We start from the raw sequence: 13,846 nt of genomic DNA, 5'->3' as shown, positions 1-13,846 counted from the left end.
TGAACGACAGTTCAACAGAGGTCTTCAAAGTCATGTTTGATTGTTCTGTGGTGTTGTGAGTGAAGAATTCATTTTTATGGATGACAGTGCCACACCACATATTATACAAGCAGTGGAGATACTTCTGGAGATGGAGGATATTAATCGAATTGAGTAGCCAGCACTCTCTCCAGATCTCAACCCCATAGAACATGTTTGGGACACAACAGGGAGATGCATTTCTGCTCGAAACTCCCCTCTGGAAAACAAACAAAACTTTGTCCTTGCTATAAAGGAGGAAAGGGCCAGTTTGCCTCAAGAACTTCTGAATCACTTGGTGCTAAGCATGGTACAACATTGTGAGAGCTGCATCTTGGAGTGGACACATTCCATACTGAAATATCTCGCTCTGCTTAGTTTTCTGTAACTACTGTACATTAATTCCTTACCACTCACTCATTAATTCCTTAACCATTCCTTAACACTGTGCATTGATTCCTTATCATTGAACTAGACAAGGGGAATGGATACACTGTGATAATTTTGCATTTTGCTAAGGCTTTTGACAGAATACAGCATGGTAGACTGTTGCATAAATTGAAGAATATGAGTTTGGATTAGAAAATATTAGCATAGATAAAAGGATAGCTGACTGACAGATATCAAGAGTGGTATACAGGGGATGTGAGTGAAAGATTTAAGGTAACCTGTGGTGTTCCTCAGTGATCAGTGCTTGGTCCTTTGTTATTCGTTCTGTACATTAATGATATTGGGAAGGATTTGATAGGCGACATACAGCTATTTGCTGATAATGCAAAGATACCTATCTTTGCATTATCAGCAAACAGCTGTATGTCGCCTGTCAAATCCTTCCCAATATCATTAATGTATAGACTGAATAACAAAGGACCAGGAATGCTGTTGACATACAGTACTTGCAGAATACCTTGCATAGGCTGGAATTGTGGGCATGCAAAAATAGATGTCAATTCAATTTGGTGTGACTGACATATCAAAAATTGATATGCAGGGGATGTGAGTTTGCAAGATTTAATCTTCTTCGTCCCCTATCTGCATAGCGACTTTCTATAGCCCATTAATACAAGAAGACTTTAGACAGGCTAAAGGCTGGTCCCATTATCAAGGTACCTTAATTGAGTCAGCACCCGCAGAACACAAGAGACGGACATCTCTATTGCGCTGTTCTGTAGATGGTGCTCCTTTAAAAGAGTCATATCTGGTTCCTCCCCAGCATGATTGGGATGGCACCAGACTCCTCCCTGGGTTTGAGTATATTGGCCTTATCAGGATGAGGATCACTGCCCTGTCTACTCGAGCCCACATAGCTTGATGGGGTAGTGACGACTCAAACTGTAGGGCTGGCTGCCACTACAGTGAGACATTGTCTCATATAGCCATGTGTTGCTTCCACACCAATGGGGTCCACATGTGGAGGCATGACGCTGTGGTCTTCATTCTGAACAACCGCTTTAAGAACAAAGGTTGCGAGACTGCTGTGGAACCACATTATAGGACCTCAGTGGGTTTGCGTAAGCCATACTTAATGATTAAAAGAGATGGTGACGTTTGGGTAGTTGATGTCCAGGTGGTGGGAACAGGGCACCCTATAGCCATAATAATAAGATAAACTATTATAAGAATAACCAAGATCTAGTTAGTAAGATACGGGAGGAGCATGGGGCAACTCCGAGGTTTACCAACACCATCTCTTTGCATGGCGTATCGAGCGCAGATAGCTATAAGAACTTAATACAGCTTGGGCTTATCCAGAAGGATATAATAGTTCTTTCCTTGAGGACCCTACAGGGCACACTGGTGGCATGGCATTGCCACCAGAGAATGACTACAGTGATATCTAGAACAGGCATAGGGTAAAATACTTGTAAAGGCTTAGGCCTATATCAAGTCTGGACGTGATGTAGGAGTAGTATTGCCCATAACCAGTACAAAGATTAATTAAAAAAATAAAATAAAATAAGCAGGTGTGCCACAAGGATTAGTGCTTGGTCTACTGTTATTCAGTCTGTACGTTAATTAATGATACTGGGAAGGATTTGACAGGCAATTAGGAATGCTGCTAATATGTAGTACTTGCAGAATGATTTGAATAGGTTGGAATTGTGGTCATGGGAAAATGAATGTCAATCAGTAGATATAAAGTGATGCAGTTTAGTGTGATTAGATATCCAAATGTTGTATTATATTGGTGAGATTATGCTAGAAGAAACTGATTAGGCTAGGAATCTTGAAGTGTTAGTAGCAAGTTGAAGTTCAGGGGCCAAGTAGCAAAGACTGCAAATACAACTCAAAAGATAATTGCAATGCTGAAATGAACTTTGACATGTAAAGATATGGATGTCATTTTTCTTCTTTACAAGACCTTGATAAGACCTCACTTGGGCTACTGTGGGCAAGTCTGGTCTCCTGGTTTCAGTTGCATTTTATCTCCACTGATACAGTGGAGAGAGTGCAAAGGAGAGTGTTAAAAAATTATATCAGGATTGTTATAGATTACTGATTATGAAGACAGATGGAGAATTTATAGATTGCAGAAACTAGCAAATAGGAGAAAGAGGGGTGATATGATTGAGACTTACAAGTTCCTGAAAGGGTCATACGGGATATCAGTTGATGGAATTTTTCATTTCATGTTGGTGAGGAAAGAACACGAGAGCATCCTCTGAAGCTGAGAATGAACTCTGCTAAGAAGGGAGTGAGGGTTAGATTTTTTTTTTCTCATAGAATGGTGCATGGTTGGAATGGATTGCCATTGGATGTTGTGTGTGCAAACAGTGTGAATGAATTCAAGAATAAGCATGATAGCTGGTGTGTATGTGGCCTCCCCCAATGGGTCCCTGACATCCTAACAATATACTAATAATACTAACAACATCCTTAGGAAATTATAACTTTTGCCAAAAATGCATTGCAATTTAATTTGTATGAAATTTGTAACACATTTTTTGTGTAATAGAATTTAGTAATATGCTAGCAACAAATTTATGTCGAGATTTGGCTGAAGTCATGACAATGCTTTCATATACAATTCGTATTTCAATCTATAAAAATGTAGTTCATCCGTAGCTTTTTGACACCAGTGTACTAAGCACTTCTATTTGTTCTATCTCTATCAGTCAGTTTGGCATTCAGCTTGATTGTGATATTGCATTCAGCATTATAATATCGCAACCAAGGTGGTATACCTTTGCAAAATGACCTCTAGGTAACTCAACTCTTTGATTTGCTTCTGTTACTTCCCTACCATCAACTCTTTTTAAAGTCGTCCTTTGATAGTAATTAATCCTTTTACTTGCCAATAGCAAAATAATGCCTTAGGATTTCTTTTGGACTCATCATCTAGCTTCCTCTTATAATTAGCTTTAGCCTTTCTTGCCATACAGGTCACTCTCCTTGCCTGTAACTTGTATTGCTCACTGTGTGCTGATCAGTTTTATATTGGGTTTTATCCTTTGTGTGCTATTTTATACTTCTTCCACAGCCTTTTCTTTATTTACAACTCTTGCTTAATAATACTATTCATCCATCTTACTGCAACTTGATTTATCCTTATGACTCTGGGTATACAGTCTGATACTGCTTTCCTTAAACACCCTTTAACAATCTCCCATACACGATCAACATCTCTCTCTCTCTCAAATTCTCAAGCCATAGCACTGCTGAAATCTGACCTCAACTTTTCAGCCAGCCTTGTAATTCCACTTATATGCAGTAGGTTCCAAAAGTTTCTGGCCTGACGTACAAAATTCACATCAATTTTAAAAAGCTGTATGTGACAGATAGCACCATCTGTGGGGAGCTTAGTGTACGGTTTCCTCTCTAGCTGCATCATTAATTTGGGGGGGCACTCATTTGACTATCACATAGCACTTTGAGTAGCTCTAATGTTAAAAATTGGGTACCGCTCTGTGATAAAGTTTTTCACAAAGAAGGGCTTTCTCCAAGTACTATCAAACAGCGATTGGATGGTGTTTATGGGGAAACTTCTTCATATTCCACTGAAGGAATGGGCTAAACAGTTTCACATAGGAAAAGAGAGTTTGTTGCCTCAGTTATTTCCCCTTTTTGAACTGGAATAATTTTTCCTACCTTCTACTCCTTTGGGATTCACTCTGTTGCTAGACTAGACTCATGTTCATGAGGTGTGCCAAAGTCACCATTAATTCCACTGAGCATTTCCTCAAGACACATGGTGATACTCTCAAGTCCTGTTGCCGTATTAGCATCAAGTTTACTTCATTCCTTGTATACACTTCCTGCTCATTCACCATCGGTCTCTCCTCCTCTACACTCCAGCTTCTCCTGATGTTGCCTTCATGAGGATGAAATATATTGATAACTGCTCAATGAATACTTCAGCTATATCTGCTGCACTGGTTACCAATCTGCTGGTGTCATTAACCAGCATCATCCTCCCATAGTCATTTTTCTTTCTATTTACCACATATCAAAAGAACTCACCAGGATTTTTCTTTGCTGATTGGCAAATTTCTTCTCATAATGCAATTTTGCTGTCTTTATCAATTGAGTCACCTTCCTGGTGATTTTGATCATTACGAACATTTATCTTGTGTTACCTCCACATTGCCTACTTCTTCCAGATTTCATGTTTAATCTCTTTATTCATCCATTTTACTCTTGTTTCACCTTTGGAATATGCTCAGACATTGCTGTTATTAAATAATTCTTGATCTGTGTCCACACAACATCTGTATCCTTCTCACTCAACTCCTCTTTCCATGCTATAGCTCCTAGTTGTCTCCTAAGCTTTCAATAATCACCAGCCTCGTAGTTCCACATATATCCCTTTTTAATAGAAGTTCTTGTGCAACTGGCTGCAATAAGACTTCATGGTCACTCTCTAACCAGGGGAAGATTAGATACTCCATTCACAATCACATTCTCTGATAATATAACCAGATCTAAGACTCTTAATAATATGAATTTTATTAATTAATAAATAATTAATTTTTATTTAAATTATTTAATATATTTAAGTTAATTAAATTTAATTTATACTGAAATATTTAAATCAACTAATATATAATAATTAATTATAAATTATTAATAATATTATCGATATTAATAATACTGTATTTTAATAAAAATAGTCTTTTGTCATTCTGGATATATGTTGCGGTTTCATTATGCAGTATTGTATTGTGGCCTGAAAGTATATACAAGTTACTTTGACATCTGGCTTTCCGTTGTCTGTTAATTGTTATCTAACCAGTTATCTGAATGTTGAAAATGTTGGAAAAGTTTGAAAGTTATGTGATAGCTGTTATTTATTTATTTTTTATGCGACTCCCACTCAAAATGGATTGTGAACCTAGAGTATATTAGTACTGTGGGTGGGCTAAGGGTTTTTAATTTTAAATCAGCTAACGCCTTTTTATTCCTGTATACGGGAGTAGGCGAGGCCATTTAGCCCTATCTAACTTTTGGAGACTGAGTGGGCAGTTCAATCTCCACTGGTACCCAATCAGAGACAGATGGCCCACGGCTATCACTAATTAAGCGGTACGCAGTGAAGAGAGACGGCTCAAATGTGCCGCCATCTCGTGGTCCCTAACCTTAACACAATATATTTAATGTCTGAAATAATGTGGGTTCTACGGTCGATTTTCTTGAGTTTACAGGACGAAAAACCCGCTTGCCCGTGCCAGAGATCGACTAACTCGGGAACCGGTCGAAAAAAGGCTTAGAAAAATTTCCTCTAGTCGCCGACTAGACTCGAAACCAAGTCTTCCTTCGTGCGGCCAAGCGCGGCGGTGTGCAAACGCCACATCCGCTGAGCTAACCAGGCTCTTTTTAATTTTAAATTTATTTTTTAAATATTTGCAGCCATTTTTTTAACATAATCTCGAAACACTGTTCTAGATACAAAGTTTTTAAGCTACTTCAGATCATAAGCTTCGTGTTGGTTTTGCATAGTAATGAAATTCGTTTCCCACATTATTGTTATTATTATTTATTATTATTATTATTAATCAGGCTTCCATGGAGTCAAAAGACTCACGGGAGGACCGGCAGCCAATTATTTGCTATTTTACCAATTATTATCAATGGTGAACCTCTGTTTGACACTGGAAAAGTCCAAGAGTTTAGTGTTCTGATGTCAGTTATGTTGAGTTTTATGAGTAATATATGAATATTCTCCCCCACCCCATCCAGAACTGAGATGGGAGATGGATGTCATATTTTACATTACTATAATAATTTTAGTTTCTTCTAGTTTTTCAATCAGTGTTAAAGACATGCAGTTATTTCATGAAGGTGCAGAATTAAATAACTAGTGTGCATAAAACTTTGTGAAATATTGATGTTCATGTAGTAAACTTTTATAATATGCTTTAATTGTAGAGAAAAGGAGGAGTAGAAAAAGCACCATCTTTTTTGCGAAAGGCTGGACTTTTAAAGGAACTTGAAAGCATAGGTAATATGTTAATGTACACTATGTTTTATATATATATATAACATATTGTAATTGTTATACAATATATACCATATTGCAAGTTATTACAATATATAACATATTGTAATGTATAATATGTTAATTATTTATTTATTATTACATCAAGTCACAAAGTATCTAGTAAACCATTAACTAGCCTTGTGTGTTTTTAGCAGAACTAGTCCTCACCAAGATCATTTTATTAGTTAATAAACGAGTTAATCCAATAACTTATTGTCAGATTCTGATTATGAGGGGGGACCAAAATCTGCTACTGAATAATTCCAAATTTTTAGCTAATATGAAAGTACTTGGTACCTGTGCCCAAAGACAACTACAAATGAAGTGGGCAGGACTCATTTTATACCTGGCTTATAGCGTGTGCACAGCAAAAGTATTCCATAAACATTGATGACAGAAGATGTTGCAAAACAGGTTTGTGACATCTTCCATCATATAGAGTTATTTGCAGAGTTCATTTAGGCCTGGCAAACCATAACCCATTGATGTATTTGCTAAGCCTAACCAGATATTTGAGAACTTCAATTAAACTTGTAGCTCATTTTATTAGCTGTTTTGATTTCTCAGTGATCAGCAACTTCATTTTTGGAAAACCTTGATTATGCACTTCATCTTACAGTTGGACTCAGAAATAATGAGTCTCACCCCATTCTCAAACTCTACCACAGGCAAGCTTTGACAATAAATAACATTATGCTCATTAACTTTCACCTTTAACAACACTATCTTAATTCACACAACTAAGCAAGTTATTTCTCAATGGTTAGCTAATTGCCTTCAGTCCTGAAGTAGTACTAACAAAAAAAAACAGCTAGAGCAATCTCCTACAATTTCTGCCTCTAGTTAAATCACATATAATAGACCTTACTTGGTATTTAGTCATCTAGTCCATATCAGTAGACCCACTTTTTTTGTTTTATATGCAAGGGGGATTTATTAATCTGCAGAGATTATATATCAGTTGTATTCCTTATCACCTACTCCAGTCAGCAACTAGGCATTTTGTAATATCATTAATCATCATCATCATATATCATCCAGGAGGTTGACTATCATGTCTCTCCACCACCTTTATTCCTGTGCCTCCCTTGCATATTTCTCATATGCTGGATATGTCCAGTTCTTAAGATTGTTGCTCCAAGTAATTCTTTGCATTCTTTCCAGACCACTTTTTTTTTTGTAGGCTGTTGTGTCTTAGCAAATGTCTGAAATATTTGGCCTTTCTCCTTTTGATAGTTTTAAGACTTCTTATTTTCTCCCATCATTTGTAGAACTTCTGCATCCAATGATACCTACAGTATTCTTCTTAAAATCCACATCTCAAAAAACAAAAGCTTTAATTTTATCTTCTGATTCCTTTAATATTGTCCATGTCTCAGCTCCATACAATAGTATTGTATGGGTCTCAGCCATATAAAGCATTTTGTCAACTCTATCCTCATTTTTATACTCGGATCTCTAGATATCAGGAAATTTTTCATTGTGTTGAATTTCTCTCTAGCTATTTCAATTCTTCTTTTTATTTCTGCTGTGCTTCTTCCATCTTCTATTATTAAGATGCCGAGATAAATTTGTCTACTTGCTGGTTTTGCCATTGTCTTGGTTTTCCTGGGATTAAAAAGCAAACCATATTCTTCACTCATAATTCTTACATTGTTGATTAGATTTTCTAGATCTTTTTGATTTTCTGCCAACAGAACTGTATCATCACCATATTTTATATTGTTTATATTCCTTCCTCCTATTAGTACTCCTTTTATGTTTTCAACTTCCTTGTTCATTTCTTCAGTATATAAATTAAAGAGTGTTGAGGATAGTATACATCCTTGTCATACAACTCTTTGAATTGTAAATTCTTTAGACATCTCATTGTCAGTTCTTATTGCTGTTGTTTGTTCCCAGTATAGATTTGTTAACAGCCTTATATCTTTTCCATCCATTCTGATTTTATTGAGGCACCTGATCAGTTTCATATGGTTGATTGAATCAAAAGCTTTGGTGTAGTCTACAAAGCATATATAAATTTCTCTATTATTTTCTAGATATCTTTCTATTATTGTTCTTCAAGTGAAAATACTATCTCCTGTTTCATTTTTTTCTTTGAATCCAAATTGATTTTCACCTGTTTCCTAGTTGAATTTTATTTTGTTTCTTTGCAGAATAATTTTTATCAGTAATCTTTAAGGTACCTGTGATATGACTATAAACAACAAATTACACAATAACCACAATATTTAGCAACATGACTCATAATGCTAATTGTTCTATATGCTGAGCGTTCTGTAGCATTGTGCTTCTTTAGAATGGGTATGAAGATTGACTGTCTCAGGTCTTTTGGGTGATATCCTGTGTTGTAAATTTGGTTGCATACCATTGTCAAAGCACTTATGCCTATATCGTTAAGAGCTTTTAACATTTCCACTATGATTTCATTGCTTCCTGCTGTTTTCTTATCTTTTTATCCCTTTATTGCATTACATGCTTAACTATGAAGAAAATCATGACTAACTTGGTTGTTTGTGTTAAGTTTTTCTTCTTTATTTGCATAGTACAGATTCTCTGTGTATTTTTGCCATCTTCCCAATATTTCCTCCTTATAAATGATAGGCTTACCATCTTGTGATTTTAAGATATTGTTCCCTTTGCTTTTCCTTTTTTTATGTCTTTTCTTTTACATCATTAATTTACTAGTTGAATTATCATGGCCCATTTACAGGACACCATGGTACACAGCTGTTTCCCCCCCCCTCCCATTCCTCTTAGTCTTAGCACCTCCAGACATCTATTTTTGGTATGTATCATCCACTCTCATTTCCATGTTACTATTTTTCATATCCATCTTTTTGAGTTTATATAACATGTTACCTTGGATGTGCTGTATCATACAAAAGAAGCTGATATTGATATCAAAATTGTAAACTTTTTAAAGATAACAGGTATGATCAGTTAACATTTTCAAACCTAATTAAGTTCAAAATCATTCAAGAATAAGAGTTTATGAAGTTTTGGCAAGATCCTCTCTAGTATACAGAAATGAATTATGGATCATAAAAACAAAGAAAAAAAGAATAGAAACTGGAGAAATGAAATTCCTACAAAGGACAGCAGGCTATACTCTATGGGACAAAAAAAGAAACATAGAAATACATAAAGAACTAATAATAGACTCAGTATTGGACAAATTATACAAATACTGAAAGATGTGGATTTAATGTATTGAAAGAATGGACAGTTTGAGACTTCCCAGAAAGATACTCTGATCCGCCCATTTGGAGGACATAAAAGTCAAGGACGATCAAGGAAAAGATAGATTGAGACCAGAACAGACATTGGGCCTAAATCCTTGAAAGGATGAGGATAATGATGACAGCCTCTTGTGGAATCCTCTCCTGCTTTGGCCACATTCCACAACCATGGAAGTATTGCGGGATATCCATTCCCCTTATACCTCTGTTGTCATTACTATAGAATATGAACATATTGCTAATGCAGAACCCTTTAACAAAATCCTGCTACCTTCCATAGAGAACAGCATGGTTATTATTTATATAACAGCCTGTCATGTGGAATCCTGTCAAAAGCCTTGGCAAAATCCAGATTATGGTTAATTCATTTCCCTTATGTCACTGTATTACAGAACATGAGCAGATTGCTAAAGCAAATATATCATATATAACCTTTCCTTCATGGTTACACAGTGATCAGTATTCACTGTAAAAATTATGGAAACCACCATGTTAAAGTAAAACTTCAGTTTGATGTAAACCAAAATAATCACTCAATGTACAACCTTCACAGTAAGGTCATCATCTGGAGTATACACATAAATACAAAGAAAAAAGTTGCACTGCAATCTACATGGTATGCTAAAGCTACATTGATTTGGTCAACTGTTAAAACTATTGGCCTGACCTCTGGTAAAAAAAAAAAAAAAAAAAAAAAAAAACTTACTGCATCAAAGTTCTGTTATTATTATTATCTATTTAGTTACAAAAATAAATTAAACTAGAGAGCAACATGTTCACAGAAAAGCTACTCATATAAGTATACATATAAATTAAAGCAGTATGGATGTTGGCCAATAAAAGCTGAAATAATTACTTAGAGTCTTAAAGTCAGGGTTTGCTGGAAAACTTGGAGAACTAAGTTAGCTGAATGTGTGCCATCCAAATTTTTGGGATTTTTATGCTACCATTCTTAAGATTAGGATGGTTAATCAAAATTTCACAGACTTCTTTAAATTTCCATTCACACCAAGTTTTTGTATGATGTAAAGAGCACATACTTTTCCAATCAATTTGATGTAGGGTGTGAAGAGCATGATCTGATAGACCTGCTTCACCAAAATTGTTAAATTTAATGTCATTTGTGTTCTTTTTTTTTATGGATAGGGATTGTATGTCCAGTTTCACCAATATAAGGTAAATTACAGGTGCAATACAGGAAAACCTTGCTTAACACGAATTTGATACGTGCGATAATCAGCTAGCGTGAGTGAGTGAAATGATACTATTTCCTGCTTTAAGCAAGTGATTAATCAGTTAACATGATTTTTTATTTTATACAAAATTTTTTGTCACCAATCCACAGCGAGCAGCAACACTTCGATGCGGTAGTCGCAGTGCATCGGCAGTGGCCTGCGAGACTCGGCATTTGACTCAAAGCTATCATCGCAAGCACACGTGCAATCTCTGTTCTCTTGCTCAATCACTTTTTCCTTCATTTTGTTTTAATTTAGATAACTATAAGGCTTTATTATATTCAAACTCTGATATAGAAAGGAGAAAGACTGATAAAGAAAGCTGACGGAGCCGTGTGGCAGAAGGTTTTACTTCACTGTGCAAATGATTTCATTGGTTTTAATAACTCAGCTGATAACATTACTAAAGAAATCAGCACAATTGGAAAAGAACTTGGATTTAATGAATGAGAAACTTGTTCTATTCCCATTCAGAACAGTTAAGTGAGAATAATCTCCTTCAACTAGAAGAACAGTGTGCATATGAAGAAAAGATAAGGAGCATGAACAAGAAGACGACTAAGAAGCTAACTGCAAAAGAACTTGAGCTGGTTTTCAATCACATTGAGCATGCTAAGGAGAATTTTGTTTGATGCTGATCCTGATATGGAACAAAGCCTCAAAGTCCACCAAAATCTTGATAAAGCAATCGGCAGATATCGCAAATTGCATGACGAGATGAAAAAGTCGAGCACTATTCAAACATCTTTCCTTAATTTTTTTGTAAAAAAGTAGCTCAATCAAATATTTAGACATTAAATAAAAATTTAAGCAGTTGATTTTTATTAACTCTGATGATTTTATCCTCTAATATAGATTATGCATAATTTTTTTTTCAAATTTATGCTAACTGATGTTTGTGCCCATTAATTGATGGATTAATTAATTGCGTTAAGCGAGGTTTTCCTGTAGATATGATAAACTCCAGGGTGAGTCAATGGTGGGGGGAGGGGGAGAGAATCCTTAGAGGAGTTGAATATGTTTTTTAATTTCATAGGTGATTTAAAAGTGGCATTAAGATTATAATGGTGTGGAATTCTGTTAATTTTTTCTGATAATCCTTTAACATAAGGGATAGCATAGCTATGGGTTTACTGTAATCTATATTATATGTATTTTTTCCTATAATATAATATATATGAAAAAATAATCAAATCCTTCCCCATTCCCCAACCATCTCTTCAGAAGGACTTCAGAAATGCCATCACCATACCTTACATCCGTGGTACATCAGAAAAAATAGCCAGATCATTAAAAAAAGTACACCCTCCATACAGCTTTTAAGCCCCACCGTAAACTTGCTACCTTTATCCGTTCCACCCAACACCAGCTCCCTCCTCTCTCAGTGGCTGGAGTATATAGAGTACCATGTACCTGTAAACTGGCTTACTTCGGACAGACAGACAGGCAGATCAGCATCCATCCGGTTAGAAGAACACAAATCATACATCTGCAATCACGATTTTTGATTAGTTTTAATCCTTTCTCAGTGCTGATAATATTCTATTAAACCTCCAACATGAATTCTGCACAGCACTTAAGCCTCAACACATGGGTTGCCCAGTCCTGAAATTACTTCAGGTGCAAACTTTGTTTGCTTACTTGGATAAAGAATTAAACCAAGAATATAATTTTTTGGCATCTTTAATTTATAATTCATAAACTTAGTCACTTCCCAAGTGAGTACTGCATGAACACTGTCACCAACCATAGGTAGAATAGTTACATCTTTAACTGAAACACCCTCTGACACTATAATCAAATCTAATACTTCTTGATCTTGAGTTTCTTCTGTCACATGCTACTTGAAGAAGTTGTTCTGCAACAGCTCAATAAATTCAGTTTCATTCTTCTCATGAGATTTTACTGCTACCCAATCAATATTTGGATAATTAAAGTCTCCCATTATAATTACTCTTTTCACACTCATTGTCTTTATTTGGTGATGCATTTCTTCATCACTAGCAACTGATCCACCAGGTCTGTAACAACACCTCGCTATGTAAAGATATGTGGTACTTGCAGCATGTACGCATCCCAGCACTTAGAAATGTGACACGTGAGAGAACGGCGGAGTGCAAGTTTGCGTAATATGTAGAAAATGGGAAGAACTTTTGTTACTTAGAAATTAGCAGAATGGATCTTGGCAGCTACATCAGAAATGGGTGAATACTGTATGAGAGAGAGAGAAAGAGAGATGAGTGTTTGAATAATGGTGGCAGTTGAAATTCAATTTGCCAGTGGCTTATTACTGAGTCCTTTGCCATTTGAGAACTACATTTTACATAGTATACTATGGGATTTTGTGGTATGTGGTGTTTGCAGCATGTATGCATCCTATTAGTTAGAAATGTGGCAGGTGAGAGACTGGGGGAGATGCAAGTCTGCATAAAATGTAGAAAATGGGAAGAACTTTGTGATTTAGAAATTAGCATAATGCTGCCAAGATCCATTATGTCAGAAATAGGTAAATAACATCTGAAAGAGAGAGAGACAAGTAGTGTGATCAAGGCTGAGGAAAACAAACACCTTGCAAATGAGAATATAAAATTAGGGAGTGCAGTAGGTTTGAAGATGGTGTTGACTGAGAGGATGAATGTAGAGCAAGAGTAAGTAGCTTGCAGAAAGAGAGTGATGCTCCGAAAGAAGAAGTGGAATGTATGAGGAACGAGTTAAGAAGCATGAAAGAAGAGATTAGCAATGGGAAGTGAATCAGATTAGTTGTGAGAGAGAGTTATGGAACTAGAATAGTGGAAGAGAGGGAATGAGAGGAAAACAAGACAGTGCAGGATCTAGGGATGGAGAGATGACAGAATGTCAGGTAAGTGGGA

At 36.0% G+C, this 13,846-nt stretch overlaps 1 protein-coding gene across 3 annotated transcripts in view; it reads left to right on the top strand.

Annotated features, from left to right (window-relative positions):
• arg (arginase) overlaps window positions 1–13,846 on the top strand; it is a 273,733-nt gene that overhangs the window by 23,456 nt on the left and 236,431 nt on the right. For all 3 annotated transcript variants that reach the window (XM_090395245.1, XM_090395244.1, XM_090395243.1), the window contains one exon: window positions 6,385–6,457. In XM_090395245.1, coding sequence (XP_090251371.1) covers window positions 6,385–6,457 — 73 coding nt within the window. The remainder of the gene's footprint in view (window positions 1–6,384; window positions 6,458–13,846) is intronic.

This window comes from Typopeltis vanoorti, chromosome 7, assembly GCF_054136105.1.
Source record: "Typopeltis vanoorti isolate ZY-2024b chromosome 7, IOZ_Tvanoo_1.0, whole genome shotgun sequence".
NCBI lineage: Eukaryota > Metazoa > Arthropoda > Arachnida > Uropygi > Thelyphonidae > Typopeltis > Typopeltis vanoorti.
This window is presented reverse-complemented; position numbering and strand designations above follow the sequence as displayed.